This window comes from Hemiscyllium ocellatum, chromosome 43 (assembly GCF_020745735.1).
Source record: "Hemiscyllium ocellatum isolate sHemOce1 chromosome 43, sHemOce1.pat.X.cur, whole genome shotgun sequence".
Taxonomy (NCBI): Eukaryota; Metazoa; Chordata; class Chondrichthyes; order Orectolobiformes; family Hemiscylliidae; genus Hemiscyllium; species Hemiscyllium ocellatum.
The window spans coordinates 22,076,322-22,097,503 of NC_083443.1; the positions used below are offsets into that span (position 1 = coordinate 22,076,322).

General features: G+C 40.9%; 1 protein-coding gene across 4 annotated transcripts in view; it reads right to left on the minus strand.

Moving 5' to 3' along the window:
* Positions 1–2,113: 2,113 nt before the first annotated feature.
* kcnma1a (potassium large conductance calcium-activated channel, subfamily M, alpha member 1a) overlaps positions 2,114–21,182 on the minus strand; it is an 858,112-nt gene continuing 839,043 nt past the window's right edge. For 3 of the 4 annotated variants that reach the window (XM_060854015.1, XM_060854014.1, XM_060854016.1), the window contains one exon: positions 2,114–3,996. In XM_060854015.1, the coding sequence (XP_060709998.1) occupies positions 3,845–3,996 (152 nt within the window). In that variant the 3' untranslated portion in view covers positions 2,114–3,844. The remainder of the gene's footprint in view (positions 3,997–21,182) is intronic. The other variant, XM_060854009.1, reaches the window with a different exon arrangement.

Genomic DNA, 21,182 nt, shown 5'->3' on the forward strand with positions numbered 1-21,182 from the left:
GACTTTTGGCACACTGAGTAAAGGAGTTGAAATTTCATGTTGCAGCTGTACAGGTATGTTTTCATGTGGTATAACTCTGGCTCTGTGACATTGATGAGGCCACTTTTGGAACACTGCGTAAGATTCTTGTCACCTATAGGATGGACGTTGTTATATTTGAGAGGGTGCAAGAAAAGATTTACAAGGATGTTGCTGGGACTGGAAGATTTAGGAGAGGTTGAATAGGCCAGGACTACTACTTTGGATCGTCGGAGACTGAAGGGTGAACTTATAAAGATTTATAAAATCGTGAGGGACATGGATAGAGTAAATAGTTTCCCAGGGTGGGGAGTCTAAAACTAGAGGAAATAGGTTTAAGGTGGGAGGGGGAAGATTTATTAAAGACCTGAGGGTGGAATGAGCTGCCAGAGGAAGTGGTGAGGGTTTAGAGGGATATGGGCCAAGTGCTGGCAAATGGGACCAGGACAGATTGGGATGTCTGGTTGGCAAATATGAGTTGGACTGAAAGGTCTGTTTCCGTGCTGTATGACTCTATGAGTGAGATAGGAGAAATATCTTTCCCCAGAGAGTGGTGAGCCTCTCGCAGTCACCAGGAGTCTAGGCCAAACATGTTAGGATTTCAAGAAGGAGTTGGATATGGAACTTGGGGCAAAAAGGATCAAAGGATACGGAGAAATGTGGGAACTGAGTTGCGTGGTTCAATGAAATCCATCTTTTTTTCTTAAACATATTGTGACTTAGCCTTCACCTTCCTATCTGGCTAAGAATTCTACATTGTACACCACCCTCTGAGTGAAGACATTTCTCCTCATATCTATTCTATAGCCAACTTTGCGACCATCATTCCTGGTTTTGCCTCCACCCCAGCTCTGCCAGTTTGTCAGAATTTTAATGCGATCTCTCATTTTTCTAAAATGAATACAGGCCCAGTCAATTCAATCTCTCCTCATATGACAAACCTACTGTTCCAGAGAACACTATGATGAAGCTTTGCTGAATTCCCTCTATGGCAAGTGTTCTTAAGTCAGGAGTCCAAAATTGGGCACAGTTCTGTGGGTAGAGACTCACCAAGTTCCTTTAGAGTTGCAGCAAGACATCCAAGGCTCCTGTACTCAGATTCCCTTGTGATAAAAAGCCAACAAATCATTTACCTTTCTAACTGCTTGCTGTATCTGCTCACTTGCTTTCAGTGACTAGTGTACAAGAACACCCAGGTGTTTCCTACTGTCTCTGTGATATATTTGCTGAATTACAAAACTTGCCTAATCCATTGAAACCACTTTAGTTCTTCCTCACCCACTCTCAATTCTTTCTAAGTTTGTCCTAGTTTGTAAATTGGGAAATATAGAACTCATGTCATGAAGAAAGGCCTATATCCTCTCTTCGCTTGTTGTTTCTTGATCTCATTGTCTTCCTCTTAAAAGCCTGCACCGACCTCTGCTACATCTCAAAGGTTTTTTCTTATGGGGATAGAATCAACCTGAATAAAGATTAGATTAGATTAGATTCCCTCCAGTGTGGAAACAGGCCCTTCGGCCCAACAAGTCCACACCGACCCTCTGAAGAGTAACCCACCCAGACGCATTTCCCTCTGACTAATGCACCTAACACTATGGGCAATTTAGCATGGGCAATTTAGCATGGCCAATTCACCTGACCCGCACATCTTTGGACTGTGGGAGGAAACCGGAACACCCGGAGGAAACCCATGCAGACACGGGGAGAATGTGCAAACTCCACACAGACAGTCGCCTGAGGCTGGAATCGAACCTGGTGCTGTGAGGCAGTAGTGCTAACCACTAACTTTTCTGGATTTTAGCTGAGAAAAGAAATGGCAAATACCAGTTGTAACAAAGTATTTTGAGTCTCTTGTACCCCACGCTTGAGTACGTGACGATAAAACCTAAACCTAAAATGCAAACATCAAAAGGCCTTTCATCTGTTGACTACAATCTGACACACTTGGTGAAATTAAAGCAGAGACTCTAAAGATCCCACAACATTGCTTCATTGAACACAAATACAACAATTTTAATTTGAGAAAAAATACAAAATGAAACCATGTACAATATATGTACAAACTCTTTTTGTACAAGACAAAATATTATCACCAGATATCATATATGACAGAGCCAGGTAGGTCGGGTCTGAGCACCATCATATTATCTCCTCTAATTACTAAGCGGAAAAAAAATGCAAACCGAAAACAAAAATTAAGAGAAAAAGATCACTCCCTGTAAGAATTCTCCATCTTCAAGGCTGATGATGAAGAGGTGATAGCAAAGAGAACCACAGGGAGTGAGGAAACAAAAACTGACAGAAATAAAAGTGCATAAATGCAGAATGGAAAACATGCTAAAATATTGAAAATGTGCATTTTTCAGTAAGAATAGTAAAGTTAGTTTTTGTTTTATTGTTGTTACGTAGTCATCCACTGAATTCCCAGACTCTGGCATCATGAAAGAGTCGAACTGAATGGAAGGTGCTGAAGCGCAAATCCTGAAAACAGGCTAGCAAGTTCTCCTTGTTAACAATCCAATTAATATTGATATATTTTATTCACAATTGTTTCACTCTACTTCCTACAAAATTTAACAACAAAGTAATCACAATTCAAAAATCACTCCAGAACATAGTGTTGTTGGGTAGCGATATGGATGTGTTCAGTGCTGCAGCTGGAGAACAGACATTAAAGCTGAGATAGTTTTAGCTAAAGTCAGAGTCTATAACTGATGGAGCTGACACAGCAGGGCATGCAGAAACAATAGGGTTGCCTGCCATTGTATCTTTTCCTGACGTGAATTTGCAGTAGGCCCGGTCCAGCTTTCTTTCAGTTTTGCTTGTTTCCATCCCCTCTGACCTCATGATACTGGACAAGATGGCTTTCGATACTGCAAGGGAGGTGGGGGTAACACCAGGAACCACAACTGAACTCCTTGAATCAATAAGAGCTGCTTGAAACTGTGTGTGTGCGCGCAGACTTGCTTCAGACAACTCTGCATTAATATTTCCTACCTTGCTGAGTTAACATTGTCTCTTTATCCTCCCAGGATTGACTGCAAAGTAAGATCTACTATCTCTCTGATATGTGTTAACTACTTTGAAGTATATCAAAATTTTTCTTTTAAAACAAGCTTAAGAATGGAGAGGATGAACAGTGTTAGGAAAGAAAAGCTCTTGGCTTGCAGTGTTCTCGGTCCCAGAAGACCTTGTAAGGTTTACTTTCATCTACACAGAGAAAACAAATCAGAACAGAATCATGAAAAGATGGTGATGCTGTAATGTGGAACAATCTTTAATACAGGACTTGGTCTACGCCCTATCTCAATACAAGGATAGATAACAGCATATATTCTGGTAGCGCTAGCATGCTAGTTATCAGGCAACATTTGCTGCAGCTAGAAGTGTACTTTTTTTAAAACTGTTTTTGTTGAGGGATTGGGTGCATTGAACTAATATTTTTGTGACCTTCATCCTCCACAGGGGAAACAAAAGAGGAACAAAATAAGAGTCTGGTCACAAACAGAAGGTAAGCGAAGCTACAAAATTGAAGATGGCAGATATTGCATTTATAAAATAATACATTTTTAAACATAAATGGCCATAATATTCAGTCTGTGTCGATTGTCTTCAAGTCATCAGCAAAATAATCCAATAAAACCTGTGATTCCATGCTGGACAAGCAGATAACTTTCAAGGGCAGACTATTATTTCTTGGTGGTGTAGAGTCCATGATCCTTCACCTGTCTGTGATAGAACACAAAGATCAATGGAGCGTCAAAGCCAGCATCCTGTCAAAGGCGCTTTACAACGTCTCTCCTTCAGACCGAAGTTCACACAGGCATCAACATTCATCTTCTACTTCTCTGATGGGTGGGATCAAACTGCTGGTCGATTTGTACTGATTGATTTGATTAGCCATGTGAGTGCTCATTGGTTTGATCTGAATGTTCCTAGGGAAGGTGTTATCAGGTTCATCTGTAAACCATTTCTTTTCTGGAAACAGCAGGAGGGACCCAGAGAAGAGAGAGAGAGAAAGAGAGAAACAAACATTGTGGTTAGTCTTGTGGGCTGGAAAAAAAATTGTTAATGCTGTTGCATGTTTGACAGATTGTAAAATTGGAATTCATGACATGTTACCTCCTCCACTGTGGTTCTGACTGATTAAGTGGTTTAAATTATTCCATGTGACAGAATGATAAAGTTACAATCTGTTCTGACATGATCTACAGGTTGCCAGCATTCTGCAGTGTCCATCCACATTCATCTTCACGTCAAACAGACATTTTTTTTGTAGTTGTAATTCAATGGAACTTTTAAAGTAATCAGAACACCTGAATTATTGATAGGGTTTTTATGTGGAGGGTTCCCAGTGGACTAGAGTTAGAGAGACAGAGGGAAAAAAAACAGTTTTTTTCTAGGATTAGAATGCAGTCTCCCCTAAACTGGTTCAATTGCTTTGAAACTACAAGAATATGACTCAGAGGGATTGTAAATGTAAAATAAAATCAAAGCAACAAAAGGATGACTACATTTCATTTTGACAGCTTTTGCAAAAACCAATAAAAGTATGATGTCTTGTTTGATATTGTGAGATCATTCAATTTTACAGGCAAATTTCTTTTCTACTCATTTTACTCCTTCGTGCCCTCTGTTACTAGGCCTAGCGTATGGATTTAGATACTTCCCCAGACCCACTGTCAGAGCTGTGCCATATTTTGTTCATCTACTATGCTGTCCAGCTAGTGAATGAGACAGCTTTGTCTGAGTGTGGTGCTGGAAATGCACAGCAGTCAGGCAGCATCCGAGGCTGTGCTTTTCTAGCACCACACTCTTTGACTCTGATCTCCAGTATGTGCAGTCCGTACTTTCTCCTAGTTTGTGTCTATGTCAGCTTTTATCCCACCTCAGAGGTCGAATACTTAACTATTCCACAATCTGTCATTTGCTACTTGAGTTAATAGCATGGTTGTATTCTAATGAGATTCAATCCATTGAAGCAAGAAAGTTGAAGTGACAAGCCACTTGGTTGCATGACATCCTGGCCAAGCACTTAACTATTTGGGTTCCTAGATGATTGTGCACAGACCTTTGTAAAACATCCAAGTCGTTCACACATTGAGAATGTTATTCTTGCAGCACCAAACCTTCAGACTGGTGTCAACAAACAGCTAGTGGAACTCTGAAACTCCCTAGCTATCTTTAACCTAGTTCACCCGGCAAGAACAAGGCAACTTAGGGTCAGAATTCTGTTCCATTGGTTCCCAGACATTTCACTTCTGATTATTGCTGCATTAAACCGGCTGTTACCAAACTCATTTCAAATCAGTTGAAAATGCAAGTTGACAGATGTATAGATGTGTTTAGTTGACCTGTGCAGACATGATGTGATGCAATGTCTGAGGCAGGTGGAACTTATCCCTACCTCAGAAGATCCAGGTTCACTACCACTGTGCCACGAAAACCCATTTCTCTCATAATTCTTCCCTGTCCAGTGATATTATTACACACACTCCACATGATGTGGAGATGCTGATGTTGGATTGGGGCGGATAGAGTCAGAAGTCACGTAACACCAAATTATAATCCGACAGGCTTATTTAAGATCACGAGCTTTCAGAGTCCTACTCCTTCATCATGTGAAGTGAATTTTAACCCAGGCCCCTTGTCTCAGAGATAGGGTCACTACCACAGCATCACAAGAGCACCCAGAACTTGTTTCATAATAGGACAAAATATATGCTCGATAACCAATGGGGAGAGTTAAATGATGGTGTTGAACCATTACTGGACTTGAATTCAATCTGTTACTTAAAATGACCCCATTGTTTATTTAACAACAATGTCGTTAAGCCAACTCTTGAACATCTCTTGCATAAGACACATGATTGTGAAGTAAAAATTAATGTATGATCTTGCGATAGAACTCTCAGCTCTGAGGACTCCTTATCCTACAGGTAATTTGAGAGTTAGTGAAAGCCCAAAGGAGGAACTGGGAGGCCATATTCAATGAATGGAGTGTGTTAGTTGCACACATAAGATCAGAAGAAGATGATCTTGTCTTTAGTGCCATCTCCTTCCCTGATATGATGACAGCAAGGAGAATTTAGAAATCCTTTTGTCACACATTTTCAGATGCAATACTATTGTTTTTGCCAATCTGCTCCAACCTGATGGAAATTAGTTAAAATTTGAAAAAGGCAGAACAACTCATGATTTCTGCACCAAACCGCTTAGTTATTTTATAAAAACAAACTTCACGTTTGATGCAGGAGTCAGTCACGCTACTGCACATAGTGAACAGTTTGGCATGTATCATCCCATTTCATACAGGTACAGTAGCAAATATATTTTGTCTTTTAAAGTATATCCTATAACAGCTTGCCATGTTAGAGCCAGAATCAGTTACATTTAAAACTGATGAGTTTATTCATTTAGCACTTGACATTGGTTGTTGAGCTAAGCAGAGTTTGGTTGGACTATGATATTGTGAAAATCTGACAAGTGTGATCAACCTTCGCTTCAACCTGATGTAGACAGCTTCCCTTGAAGCCCTTTATTTTTGCTAGGACAATTGACGATAACATGGCCATGTCTATGTGTACTTTTGAGAGAATTAAAGTGATTAAATAAAGCAATTTCTTTCTCGAATCCAAATCCTATAAAAGATTACATTTCCCAAACATAACACTGTCATAAAATGACTTATTTTATTTGTCTTGGAGCAAGACACACTTTCTTGGCTGGTACAGATTGTCAATGGTTGTTGTGGAATTGATGTGCTGTCAATAGTTACACACAGATTTAATCAATACCCTGTCATTTTCACAAAGTCGAAAAGCACTGGTGGGTTGGTGGTGCGATGTAAACTAAAACATTTACCACCACGTTATTTCTCTTTATCGATTATCAGCCTCCGGGGAATCTTAATAGGTGTTTTGTCAGAAGCTTAGAAGACTGAGCAAGCACATGATCTATGTATTTAATATGCTAAGCGGAAAAGTATCCTTAGATGTACACTGTGACTATCTTCATTGAATTTAAGGGATTACAAGAAATTCTCTACTCCACCGCTGACCCCTGCCCTTCACCAGAATGGCGCTATAGGCTTCAGAAAAAAATATCGGCTCAGGCTGAGGCAGCTAATCTCTTTTTAAGAAAATTTCCTGGATAAGTAACTGTTTGGAGAAGATTAATGGCTGTAGGTATAGGTTGTGAAATGATCTTATCCTCCCTAGGCCACCTCTTTTCTTTATTATATTGTAAAGCACAGTGCAAGTAGACGAAAAACACAGGATTGAAGGTTTATGGAAGGAGGTATACTTATCAAAATATAAATTGAAATACAGGTTGAAAACTTCTGCTACCTTACTTGTATGAGTTTTTTGTTGTTGTTTCCCCAAATGGCTGTGTTGGTTCAGAGCAATATGGAACAACATCAACATTCTGGGCAAGTAGTACTGGTGAATGTAACCTGACTGAGCTGCTAAGCCTGTTCCTGTAATTGGTAGAGAGATGGAATCTGTGGAAGTGAGTGGATTTCTGTTGCATATGTGGGGCTATCAGGCTTTCAGCCTGTTTAGTTCAGTGAGGCAACAAAACAGGCAAAAACGCTGCTCGAATTTTGCTGTCGACATCTGTTTGGAAATCTACTCTTTCGACTTACAGTGGGCCAACAGTGTAGCAGTACTGGTGTAAAACACAGGGTACAAAGGCAGATGGACAGTCTGCCATGAATTGAAATTGCAAATATGGGTTTTATGTTTGTGTAGCTGCTGACAAGCAATTTGAACACATTTTGTATGGGCATTTAGGTGCATTTTGTGGAACTTTTGCGAAAAAAATACCCATTAATTTAGTTACTTATTTTGTACCATGCACAGACATCAGCAAGTGGGACTAAGAAGGGGATTGGTTCCCATGATAGGTGGTGAGGGGCTGGAAGCTTAAAACCTGACAGTTCAATAGTTCCGACATTATTACTTCAGAAAATATTTCCAAAGATCTCAAACTACACAACAAGTACTGTGCAAAATTACAGGAATGCTTTTGAGAGTTTTCATTTTATTGATTTTACTCTGGGTTACTGTCATTCAACTGAATGCCTTCAGAAAGTAAACCAATGGAAGTGAATCTTCTTAAACGGAAGTGAGTCACAGATCCAGAACTGTGTTCTGATCAGAAAGTTTCTTTGCCAATTCTAACAAACTTCCTACGAATCAAAACTCACTTTTTAGAAATGGCAAATTCCTTCAGAATATGCAGCAAATAAAGAACTGGTTAGATTTCAGGAAGATCGTCTACAGTCATAATGGGCAAAGAAAGCTGGCTTTGTGTCTGTGAAAGCATAATGTTTATTCCCAACTGAATAAGCAGAGCCACTGTCAAACATGCTGCTGAGCGTGGACAAGGAGCCAACAAACAGGAGAGTTGGACCAAAACAGAATGTGCTGGTGAAACTCAACAGGTCTGGCAGCATCGAAGAAAGCACAGTTAACATTTTGAATTTGGTGACTCAAAATGTTCCTGTGCAATCACAGAAGGTGGAACACCTGCTCCTTTACCTCACCATCCAAGGCCCTATATATACCTTCCAGGTGAAGCTGTGATTTCCTGCACTTCACTCATTCTAGTCTACTGTATTTGCTGCTGTCAACATGGTGTCCTCTACATTGGGGGTTCAAAACACAGGTTGGGTGGCTTGCTTTGCATGATACCTATGTTCTGCTATATATACGACCCTGAGCTTCAACTTCAACACACTGCCATCTCTATCTCAGGCCTGCTGCAGTTTCCAGTGAACCTCAGCACAAGCTCGAAGAACAGCATCTCATTTTCCACTTTGGTAATCTGCAGCCTCTAGGACTCAACTTTGACTTCAATAACTTTAGAGCTTGATTCTGTCCTTCCATGTTTTTCCTCTCACCTCCAAACTTTGGTCCTGTCACGACCTGTGTTGCTTTCAGCACAGCCTGCTCATTTTGTCCTCTGGGCTCAGACTCTGCCTATCCGTTCACCTCCCTCCCTCTTCCCCACCACCCGCCCCTTCTTCCCACCCCCCACCACCACCAACGCCTATCTCAGCATAAACACCACCTTTTCCTTGCTGTCATGAGTTCAGGAAAAGTCATCAGATTCAAAATGTTAACTGTGCTTTCTTCGATGCTGCCAGACCTGCTGAGTTTAACCAGCACATTCTGTTTTAGTCCAACTCTGCTGTTTGTTGGCTCCTTGTCTATACTCAGCAGCATGTTTGACAATGGCTCTGCTTATTCACTTTGGAATAAACGTTATGCTTTCACAGATATAAAGCCAGCTTTCTTTGCCCATCATGACTGTACACGATCTTCCTGAAATCTAACCAGCTCCTTATTTGCTGCATATTCTGAAGGAATTTGCCATTTCTAAAAAGTGAATTTTGATTCTAGGAAATATCGTAAAAAGTTTGTTAGAATTGGCAAAGAAACTTTCTGATCAGAACACAGTTCTGAATCCGTGACTCACTTCCATTTAAGAAGATTCACTTCCATTGGTTTACTTCCTGAAGGTGTTTAGTGTGGGATGGTGTTGGGAATGTAAGAGGAGTGGACCAGGGTATTCCCAAGGTAACGGTTGCTGCTGAATGCTGACATAGGAGGGGTGAAGAATGTGTCTGGCTGTGGCATTCTGTTGAAGGTGACTGAAATGGTGGCTTATAATCTTTTTGGATGTGAAGGCTGGTGGGATGGTCACTGAGAACCAGGGGGAATGTATCAGTGTGGGAGGGAAGAGAAGGCATGAGGGTAGAAGTGCAGAAGATAGGTCAGATATGGCTGAGTCCCTGTCAAGCTGTTTTAGTTTTATTACAGAAGAGTTGGGCTGATCAGCTGAGCATTATCCACCATGTTACAGGCAGAATTGCATTCACAAAGTGCACCAGGCTTTCAAGATTGTTTTCATCAACACGCTACAATAAAGGGATAGCAACCATTGGGTTTGGTCTGCAGGGAGCTCCAGTAAAAGGACTTCTGAGTTGCAGGGTTGAATTTGTTCAGAATGTGATGATGGTTTCACATTTCCCCACAGTCCTTCAGCTCAATTACAGACAACACAGGAAACACAAGGCAACTTTCAGGCCTCAGTAATCAAGCAGAAAATTATAAACAGATAAATAGGAACCCACAGGGTTCTTAAATAACCTGAGGATTAATAATTTACCACCAAATCCATAACATTTCCATTTCTTCGCATCATAGCCATTTGCAGAAGATGACAAAGTAGAAACAAGCAGGAAACAATTTGAGTGATTTGTTTTTTTTTCCCACAACAGTTGTGACAGCAAAATGCTCTTGTAGCGTCGCTCCCAATCAATATAGTACAGTGATGTGAAGAATTCCTTGTAAACTTGGTTCATTAGAATTATGATTCTGTAATGATTTCTTGACAATAACTCTGTGTGCCTCCTCTTTGCAAAGAATTGTAAACTGTTAAACTGTTTTTAATGATTGCAGGTTTCAAAGATTGCTGTTATGTTTATAAGTTGCCTGCAAGTGTTTTTTTCTTTCAGTCCAGATTACCACAATAACCTCAGGGATGATGGTGCTACTGAAAGCCATGGAAGCATGTGTTTGAGATAATGTAATGCTCCAGGCAACACTTACCCATTGTTGTGTTAAATGAGAAGAACAACTGACCAAACTGATGGCCCCATCCACTGAATGTAGCCGATTCATATTGTAAGAGAGTATATATTAAGGGATAGATAAAAAAAATCCTCCTGAGAAAATTACATATGATTGAATTCTTTGTTTACAGGTTTAAATATCCTGTTACATTGTGGGTAAAATTGTAGAAGAATAAATAGTGCATAAAGCAAAGAGTGGTCGTTCTGTGTTCTGTGTTCATGGGACTGTTGAATCACTGACTAGGTCAGTATTGATTGTCCAGGAGAACATGTTGTGAGCTGTCTTCTCAAACAGCCATGGTCCTTGGGGTGTAAGGGCATCCATGGTGCTGTTAGGAACAGGGTTTCTGGATTTTGACCTGGTGATAGTGAAAGGAATAGTGATGAGGTTCCAAATCAGGATGGTATGAGCCCTGGAAGGGAACTTGCAATTGGTGGTAACCTGATGCAATCTGTCAGTGTCTTTCAAGTTGGTAAGGGTTTAGAGAGCGCTGTCAAAGGAACCTGGGTGAGTTACTGCAGGGCATCTTGTATACAGTACTAGTGGTGTACCATTTACATCAGCTGGGAAGGTAAAGATGGTGAACGGAGTGCCAACCAAGACTAAGTATCTAGGTGAGCAGAAAAGCAGGAATTATTTCTGTTTGTCGGGAAGGTTGGCTTTCTTGTAACATTATGTTCCTCTCAGCTCTTTATATTTGCATTCGTGGGTGAAATGTCAAGTTTTATGGGCAGGATGCTCTGGAATTGGCCATAGCTTCTGGATGCCAACATCCAGGCATCATCTTTGAAAGGCACTCCACTCTTTAAAACCCACCAAGTCCTGCTCATCACTGCCACCCATCCCTGGAGCTACCAGAGACCAGGCAAAACGTGGCACCACACTTGAAAAATGTCTCCCCTACAATTATCTCGAAGGATATCCTAGAGCGAAGTTCTCTTTTCTATGGATAATAAGAAGAGGCCACCTTGTCTGATGACGACAGCCTGAACAGAGATGGCAGCAAAGGCCAGTGCCTGTGGGCACCTTGAGAGAATCTGGTTCCATTAGGTGGAAGACCTATAGCTCTGGCCAAGGTTGAAAAGAGCTGAAGATTGCACAAAATGAATGAAGTAGCCATTAACTGAAAGCAAATTTTGATTTTTTTTTAGCCCATTGATTTAAGAGAGTACTAATGAAGGTAGAGAGAAATATTCCACAGATCTGAGGTTCTACAAAGCAAAAGATAGCGTAGGACATGGTGCAAAGATTCTTGATTACAAACAAGGAAGCAGTGATTGGTGTCTATGTCAGACTATATGGAAGATTAAAGAAAAATGCATAAGTACAGTGAAACTATTGATGCTGAAAATAGAGATACAAAAGTTGTATTAGAAAACAAATAGAGAGGAAGATTGCTTATGAACGGACAATATTTTTTGACTTTTCCGTCCAAAAATGTGAAAGAGAACATAGAGGCCTCTCTGGCAAAATGTGACCCATATTCAAATTGATGGACTTGTAATTCTAAAAAGACCATTGATTGAAAGCACTCCTGAGAGAGAGGGGAAAACTGCCAGTGAAAAACTAAAAGCCCAAGATCCAGCAAGAGTAATCAAAGGGTATGGAGATCTTTACCAATATAAAGAGAGTGATGCACTCTGCAGAAATGCAATTAGAAAGAAGTCATTGAATGCAGATAAAGTAAAAAGTTCAGATTAGATTCAGTGGTGATCAGCAAGAAGTTGGAGATATGCAGTTTACAAAGCCCTGACTCAATGGGGAAAAAAAATCTACAGATGATCCATCCAACCACATCACTGAAATGATTGATTTGAAAGTTGAAAGGTACAAATCCTGTCAAAGGTATTGGAGGTGATCATGGCAATGAAAGATAAACCTGTATCACTGAAATCCAAGAGCAGAGTTTGAGAGGTGTGTTATAAACAAATGATTATTAGAAAAACTACTACACGCAAATGATATAAGTTGCCAATGAAAACTCGTGTTTAAATATATTGTAGAATAGAATTAAGGAGAGATGAGAGGAGCTTTATTAAAATTCAAGAGGAGAAAGTGAGCCACTATTTTAAAAGAACAGCTGAGTTAATGTAAAAATGTAAAGTGTGCAATACCTCTGTTCTTGGGTATGTGATTTCAATACCTATATTCAGATACGCATATGCACTTTTACATTTTTCTGTATTATGACAAGATATAAAACAATGTGAACAATTATTGCTAAGTCCTTTACATACACATTTACTTAAATATAAATTTTAATGTATATTTAGAGTAGAGTATTTGATTTTCTTTTTACTAACATTATTGCATTTGGCTCCAAAAGTGTCACAATTGCCAAACAACAATTCTCGGAAATATATTCTACTCCCTTCCTTCAGTAACTCCCTGGCTACTCTAGGTCAGCCAGACTGTTTGGGGTTATATTTAACCATGAGATGAGCTTCTGGCTATGGTTGTGCTATCTCTAAGGGCCCTTATTTTCCTTCTGACTTGGTCCTGCCTCAGCTCAGCTCAGATGAAAATCCTCATGGTTTTATTCTGTGGAGAATTGACTACTCGCGCACACTCTTGGCTGACCTCCCACATTCTACCTGTTACCAGTTGATAGGCTAATAGTCCAGCATATGCCTCATGGTAGAGGTTGCAAACCACTGGAAGCCAGAAGGCAGTGTTGCATGTTTATCCCAAACATCCCCCTTTTCACACAATAAAAGCATCAAAACACTGTATGCATTATCATTTACACAGTAGGTTATCCAAGTTACATATTATGCAGCTAATTATTCTCATGCATAAGCAGTTCATTATTCTCATCAGTATCTGCAGGTACACTATGCTCGTAGCCAAAACAAACTAAACATTCAGTCCTAAGACCAAGTCACCTCAATTCTGATGGAATGATTCTCACTGAGAGGCCAAGCAGGGTTCGTCACTGTATCTTATCAAATTTGTTGCATTATTTGGCATTTCAGGGAGTATCACATCCAACTATCAGCCCATCTTACCACACACTGTTCCCAGAATGACTCAGCACTCTCAGGATATGCCTGAATTCATCAGCAGCTCTAGTGGCTGTATTATCTTCAAAAGGCTGTGTTATCTGCACAGGTACTGTCAGTCCAGAGTTTATCCTGGACATGGCAGACAGGGGGAAATCAGGGACCTGCAGGTCTAGCTGGTCAGGGAAATGTGAAGACTGGACTTCTCCTTCCCCAGGACAAACAGTGAGGGTCATGGCAGTAGACTATGCTACCCTGATCTGAGGCTGCCACCTGGGTTAATGCACACTCTGCCATTTCGATCAATGCCCAGCATTGCAGCAAGATTAATGTCCTTCTGCACTCTGCCAGCGTAAGTGTCAAAGCCTACAAAACAAAACCTTCCACTCACCCAATATCTGTATCCACCTGCCCCCAAGGCTCATGCTCCACCAACTCTCATTACTATCTGCAACATCTTCTCTCAACGTGCTGTCACCCATCCTAATCTCCAGCACCACTAACCTTACATGCCCTTATTGGCTACTCACTTGCTCCTGACACCTCCCTGCTCCACAATACAATTCTGCGTTCCTCTTTACCTTCACATTTTGCTAAAACGTAAGAAACTGGACTTAATTTTCTCAAATCATCGCCTTTTGAAGCCATGGAGAAAGAAAGATTTTGCCAAATCTGGTGGGTTTGTAAAGATGCTAATTTTCTTTAAGAATAATTTAAAGTTGATTGTTCAATGAACTTAGTTTTCCAGTTTAAATTTTCTCCATTGCGTGACAAAATGAAAGACCTTTTGATTTCCCTCTTCCCACCATAGAGCAACACGAGAATACCACAAATGGCTTGAGCATAGTAAGGTTCTTCGAGGAGAAAGTGAGGTCTGCAGATGCTGGAGGTCAGAGCTGAAAATGTGTTGCTGGAAAAGTGCAGCAGGTCAGGCAGCATCCAAGGAACAGGAAATTCGATGTTTCGGGCATAAGCCCTTCTTCAGGATATGCCCGAAACGTCGAATTTCCTGTTCCTTGGATGCTGCCTGACCTGCTGCACTTTTCCAGCAACACATTTTCAGCATAGTAAGGTTCTGTCCACAAAAGGAAATAAAAGTGAATTAGCCAATTCTCTTTCTTATTATGGTCACTTAGCCACAATACAGCTGCATTGTTCGCTGCCCTTTCCTTTAGACACGAAAGAAGAACTTAACACATCATTACTTCAGCAGTATTCACAACTGTTACAAAAAAATGCTAGTGGAATCCTGATGGACATCTCTTGTCATAATTCCCAAACATCACTGTCATTTTGTCTCTTTTAAGCAAAGACAGAGACCAGACAATTTCTCTTACTCCGACCAAGCTTTGTTCCATTTGTGTACCACCCTAGGTGAAAAAAAAAGGGATAGCCCAGTGTCCATGGTCAGCAGTACTGCCTTATAGCATCAGAGACCCAGGTTCAATTCCAGCCTTGGATGACAGTTTTGTGGAGTTTGCACATTCTCCCTGTGTCTGCAAGGGCTTCCTCTGGGTGCTCCAGTTTCCTTCCACAGTATAAGATGTGCAGTTCAGGTAGACTGACCATGCTAAATTGTCCTGTAGTGTCTAGAGATGCTAGGTTAGTTTGGATTGGCAATGGGAAATGCAGGGTTATGAGGCAAGGGGTGGGGGTGTGCTGGGCCTTGGCGGGATGTTCTTTGGAAGGTTGGCGCAGACTCAATGGGCCAAATGGCCTCTATCTGGATTGGAGGGATTCTAAGACAAAAAATGCAACTGTGTTGTCCTTACTGCATTAGGGTTGCCTCCAGGTCCTGTCACACTGCAGCATAGCTTCACCATTTACATGTTAGCATTTCAGCAAGGGCACTGCCAATCATGAGTTGGTCGACTTTAGTGAATGCTATGTGCCAATACCCTTGACAGTGAATTGGCAAAATGCTTCACATTCTGACAACAAACTGGGCAAGAATTTTAACCAGTTGACTAATCCAACAAATTGTTGAACTGCCTTTTCATTTGTTGGTCACCGTGTTACTGTTACTGTTGTCATCATTTTGGAATCTGAGCAAAGGCCGGTGATACTTGACTTATGTACTTTGGATAACTTTAATTGCCATCATTTCTATTTCTATTTCAGTTTCAGGTTCATCTGGTGAGTTCTGACAAGCAGCTACACTAGAATTTGATTGTGGTCAGCAAAGGTTTTATTTAGTGTGTCTCCACATCCATAAATGAACAGGTCATCCATGATTGCTTCCACTCTAGGAAGCACGCAAACTATTTTGTGTTATCTGCTTCGATACACATCTGGAGCTGCGGAAATTTCTAGCAGTGTGCACAACCATCTGTATCTCTTGACTGACATTCAGAATGTAGTTCGAAAACGGTTCTCATTCACCTTCACTTACTAGCAGGCATCCTTCACAGCTGGTGTAATAAAGATTTTTGCCTTTTCAAATTGTGGCAAAATTCCTTTAATGATTGGAACTGGACAAGATGATCTCTTCAAGCTTTGTTTAGATCCTTTGAGCCGATCCACACTCTCAGCTTTCCAGGTTGTTTCACTGCTAGTATGATGTGAAACGATTCTCTTGGAGTTGTAACTTTCCTGATTATTCCCTTCTTTTGGGTACGGTCTGTGTCTTGCTTGTTGCAAACAGCTGAAGGGGTATGCTATTTAATGTGATCTGCCATTCACTGGGATATGGCCTACATTCTTAAATGTCACACGCATTGAAATTCATATCCTTCATTACTCATCTATGTGAGAGATAGAATGTCTTTCTGGCTTCATGGCAGTATCCAGTTATTGATGAACATCACTCATGTTGCTACTGCAACAGTAGAAGCATGAAACTGGTATACAGTCACCTGTTGCTTAAACCTTTGAGATACCTTATGCCGCCAGCGAAATCTGTGGTAGGCTGACTACTTTTCGGGACTAAAACTGATGGCTTTAGACCCATTCATGATTTTGCATGATACTGAGAAGTCAGGTACTCATTATCTTGAAGGATGGCTTTTATGAGCACTATTACAGACTCAACCTGCCATATGTAAAAGTTAAACAAAGCAAGGCATTTACAAACCAATAATTGGCACATTCTCCACTTCCAATTAGAGTCCACTTGTCAACCATTCAATCAACACACTTCTTCAATAAAGTGTAACTGTTGTTTTCCTTTACTTTGGCATTTCTTGCAAATTGTCCTGATGAGTGCAAACCATGTCATTTCCAGGAGTACTCAAGTTCTGTGTTTTGAAATGACGATTTGTAAGGATATCATTCTACTCCTGTAGAATCAGCTTCTTGGTCAATGATTTAGCTTGCTGCAATACTCTGCAAATCTCTTTTGAAAGGCTAAGTGTTGCCAGTCGAAGCTTTAAACTTACCCTGGGTCAGATGAATGGCTTTTGCTTACCATCTCTGATGAGGAACTCCAGATCTTTGTTGCATTAGACTCGAGAATGAACTGTCCTCATAGCACAAGTGTGATGTCATCATATAACCTCAACTTGTCTTTTGAGAGCTTCATTTGTGGATCATCATATTGAAATCTCTGAAGGTCATGATTCTGCATGACACACTGGTGTCTCTCTGACACTTCATGTTAAAACAAACTTGACATACTTCTTCTGTAGTCATCTCTGTGGCTGTTGCTATCTATCGACCTGACTGAACTAATTTGTTTTACGTTGTAGAGTGATTTGTCAAAATCTTTGGCTGACGTCTCTTCTGTTGCCATTTGTCCCTGTTTCCTTCTAGCCAAACACTTGCACACAAAATGATTCAGCTTTGAGCAGTGAGAATACTGCTTTGTGTACTCTAGACATGCTTTTTTTAACATTGTCTGATGTCCTCTCAAGTATTTGCATTCTGCCTTATTACATGACCTTTCATTCCTTTTGGTCTGTAATTTCAGTTGACATAATCATAGAGAAGTAGAACAGATCCTTCAGTCCAACTCGTCCATGCTGATCAGATATCCTAAATTAATCAAGTCTTATTTGCCAGCATTTGGCCCATATCCCTCTTAACCTTTCCTATTCACATACCCATTCAGATGCCTTTTAAATGCTGTAACTGTACCAGTCTCCACCACTTCCTCTGGCAGCTCATTCCATACATGTACCATCCTCTGGGTGAAAATGTTGCCCCTGAGGTCCCTTTTAACTCTTTCCTCTCTCACCTTATGCCCTCTAATTTTGAATTCTCCCACGCAGGGAAAAGAACTTGTATTTTTTTTTAGATTTAGATTACTTACAGTGTGGAAACAGGCCCTTCAGCCCAACAAGTCCACACCGACCCGCCGAAGCGTAACCCACCCATACCCCTACATTTACCCCCTACCTAACACTATGGACAATTTAGCATGACCAATTCACCTGACCCGCACATCTTTGGAATGTGGGAGGAAACCGGAGCACCCGGACGAAACCCACGCAGACACGGGGAGAACGTGCAAACTCCACACAGTCAGTCGCCTGAGGCGGGAATTGAACCCAGATCTCTGGTGCTGTGAGGCAGCAGTGCTAACCACTGTGCCACCGTGCCACCATATTCACCCCTCATGATTTTATAAACCTCTTAAGGTCACCCCTCCTCCTCAGATGTTCCAGGGAAAACAGCCCCAGCCTATTCAGCCTCTCCCTCTTGTTCAAACCCTCCAACCTGGCAACATCCTTGTAATTCTTTTCGGAACCCTTTCAAGTTTCACAACATCCTTCCTAGAGCAGGGAGACCAGAATTGCACGTGGTATTAAGAAAGTGGTCTAACCAATGTCCTGCATAGCTGCAACATGACCTCCCAACTCCTATTCTCAATCCAATACCAATAAAGGTCAGCATACCAACTGCCTTCTTAGGGAAGGCTTGGTTTGTGCTGTCATGAAGGTGCTCTAGCTGTTGACTTACAACTTCAGCACATAGTCATAGAAACGTACAGCATGGGAACAGACCCTTTGGTTCAACTCGTCCATGCCGACCAGATATCCCAACCCAATCTAGTCCCACCTGCCAGCATCTGGCCCATATCCCTCCAAACTTTTCTTATTCATATGCCCATCTAGATGCCTTCTAAATGTTGCAATTGTACCACCCTCCACTGCTTCCTCTGGCAGCTCATTCCATACATATACCACCCTATGTGTGAAAATATTGCCTCTTAGGTCTCTTCCATAGCTTTCCCCTCTCACTCTAAACCTATGCCCTCTAGTTCTGGACTTCCCTACCCTATGGAAAAGACTTTTTCTATTTACCCTATCTATGTCCCTCATGATTTTACAAACCTCTATAAGGTCACCCCTTAGCCTCTGACGCTCCAGGGAAAACAGCTCCAGTCTGTTCAGCCTTTCCCTCAATTCCTCCAACCCTGGCAACATCCTTGTAAATCTTTTCTGAACCCTTTCAAGTTTCACAACATCCGCAGTGGCGATCGTTTTCCTGAGAATTGTTTCTACTCTTCCAGAAAAAAAATGCACTCAATGTGGGATCTCTTTTACCTTGTCATGGACCAGGCCTGACACTCCACCCCCCCCCCCCAAAACATTACAAGAAAGTAGCCCAGAACCTAACTTTGCTCGTTGCTTTAAGCAGATGCAATGATGTAACTGGTCAAACCACTTAGTTTTAACCAAAACAACATTTATTTATAAGATTACCGAATGAAACACAAACAGCAGAGAATGGAATACAGAATAACCTAACCAATCAGAGAACCCAACAGATCATCCCAACTTAATAATGCTGTTCCAAATACTTGCGACAACCCCCATAAACCTCCCTTGGCACAAAAGGTAAAATCAAACATAGGTTTCTACAGGAGGGAAGGTAGAGACAGAGGAGCAAAAGCCTGGGACCTGCTTTCAATGAATAGCTAGACTGCCAAAAACCAAATCAAGCCAGAGAAAAGCTGAGCTGGGAGATCTAGCCATTTCCCTTTCTTTACACAAGTGTTTTTTTTAATTTGAAAACTTTTTTGCCTGAGGCAGTATCTGTTACCTATAATCAAACTGGCCCTAAAACCTTTCCAAGCCCAGACGTTTCAGAACCTGAGTTTTTACGACCGCCTGAGAAAAAAACACAGGGAACATAACATTTTTAAAGGAGCAGCATCATCACAACTTACTGCAATCTTGTTTGTAATTGGATCATCTTTTACTTATCCTAATACACAGGATACTGAGAGAAGTGTTAATGTTATCACAGATTGATCAATGAACGTTTTTTTCACCCTTGGCCTGAAAACTAAAAACATACCATTCCTAAGTTCACTTGAGGTCCAAGGTATGCCTTCAAGGTCTTTAAAATGTCTGCCTTATGTTTTGTTTGTTCCATAGAGATATTTAGAATAGAAACAGTAACAATATTTCTGCAACATTGTTAAAAGTGGAGCTATTTGTAGCTGCCATTTTATTAGCTAAATCTGCTCCAATTGACTGGAAAACCAGCCAGTTCTGCTTCATGTCAACTTATATTTTGACTGGTGCCAGGACAGGAACTTTCAGCTCTCAGCTCTGGTCTTCTTTGCTTATTTTCTGTGGTTTCTTATGGTTTTTACTTACTTTCAACGATTCTGAACTATATTCCTCTTTTAGTAGCAGTGCTTCTATACAGCTCTTCAACACTCAATATAAGCTTGACCTTGACATTGTGTTATAAGCTCACGGGATAACTGTCTAGCTCATTTATTGAAGTTGCTGTAACATGGATGCCAACAGTGAGTGCCTTAGGGTGGGAGTCACATGATTACAGGAAGCCAGGAGGCACATTAATACAGTATTGCATTTCTATCTCAAACACTACCCCCTGAAACTTGAGATCATCCAAAACTCTACTACAGTACCCTTACTTATGTAAGTCCCAATGACCTACCATTCTTACATTCACTGCCCAATCTAAGTTCTCAGTTAAGCAGCAGCTTCATTTATTTTAATTTTCTCTGCTGGATTTCAAATCTCTCCATAACCTTTCTACATTCTTACTTCAGGTTTATGGCAGTGAGGAAATTATAATCATATTTTCTCTGCTTTCAGTTGCCAAAGACCAACGGTCTGGAAATATCTCCCCAAACCTCTTTAACTATCTGCACCTCTTTCCTCCTTTAAAATGTCCCTTAAAACCTTCTTCTTTGACTGAGCATTTGGCGAGCTACCCTAATATCAGCTCACATAGCTTAGCATCAAATATGAAGCTCCCTTGTGATATTTTAAAGTATTAAAGGTCTGATATTGAAGAGGTGGTTTGTGCAGTTGGAGATCTAACAACTGAACCACTGGATAATTCACTTGGGAAGAATACAAAAGTTGGCAGTTAGCAGTTGGTGTATCTTGTCAACTCAAAGACTTGGACTTGTAGCACTGGTTTTGCAGAGGTTGAGCCTTTGAGAGACTATGGAATGACGACCATAACTCAACTAAGCTGCAGTTTGGGATAATTGAGGTACAATGAGAAATAATATCGAAATGTAGATTTTTGCTTCTCTGGCGAAAATAGAGGAGTTAGTCTAAACATAGGACAAAACCAATGGAAT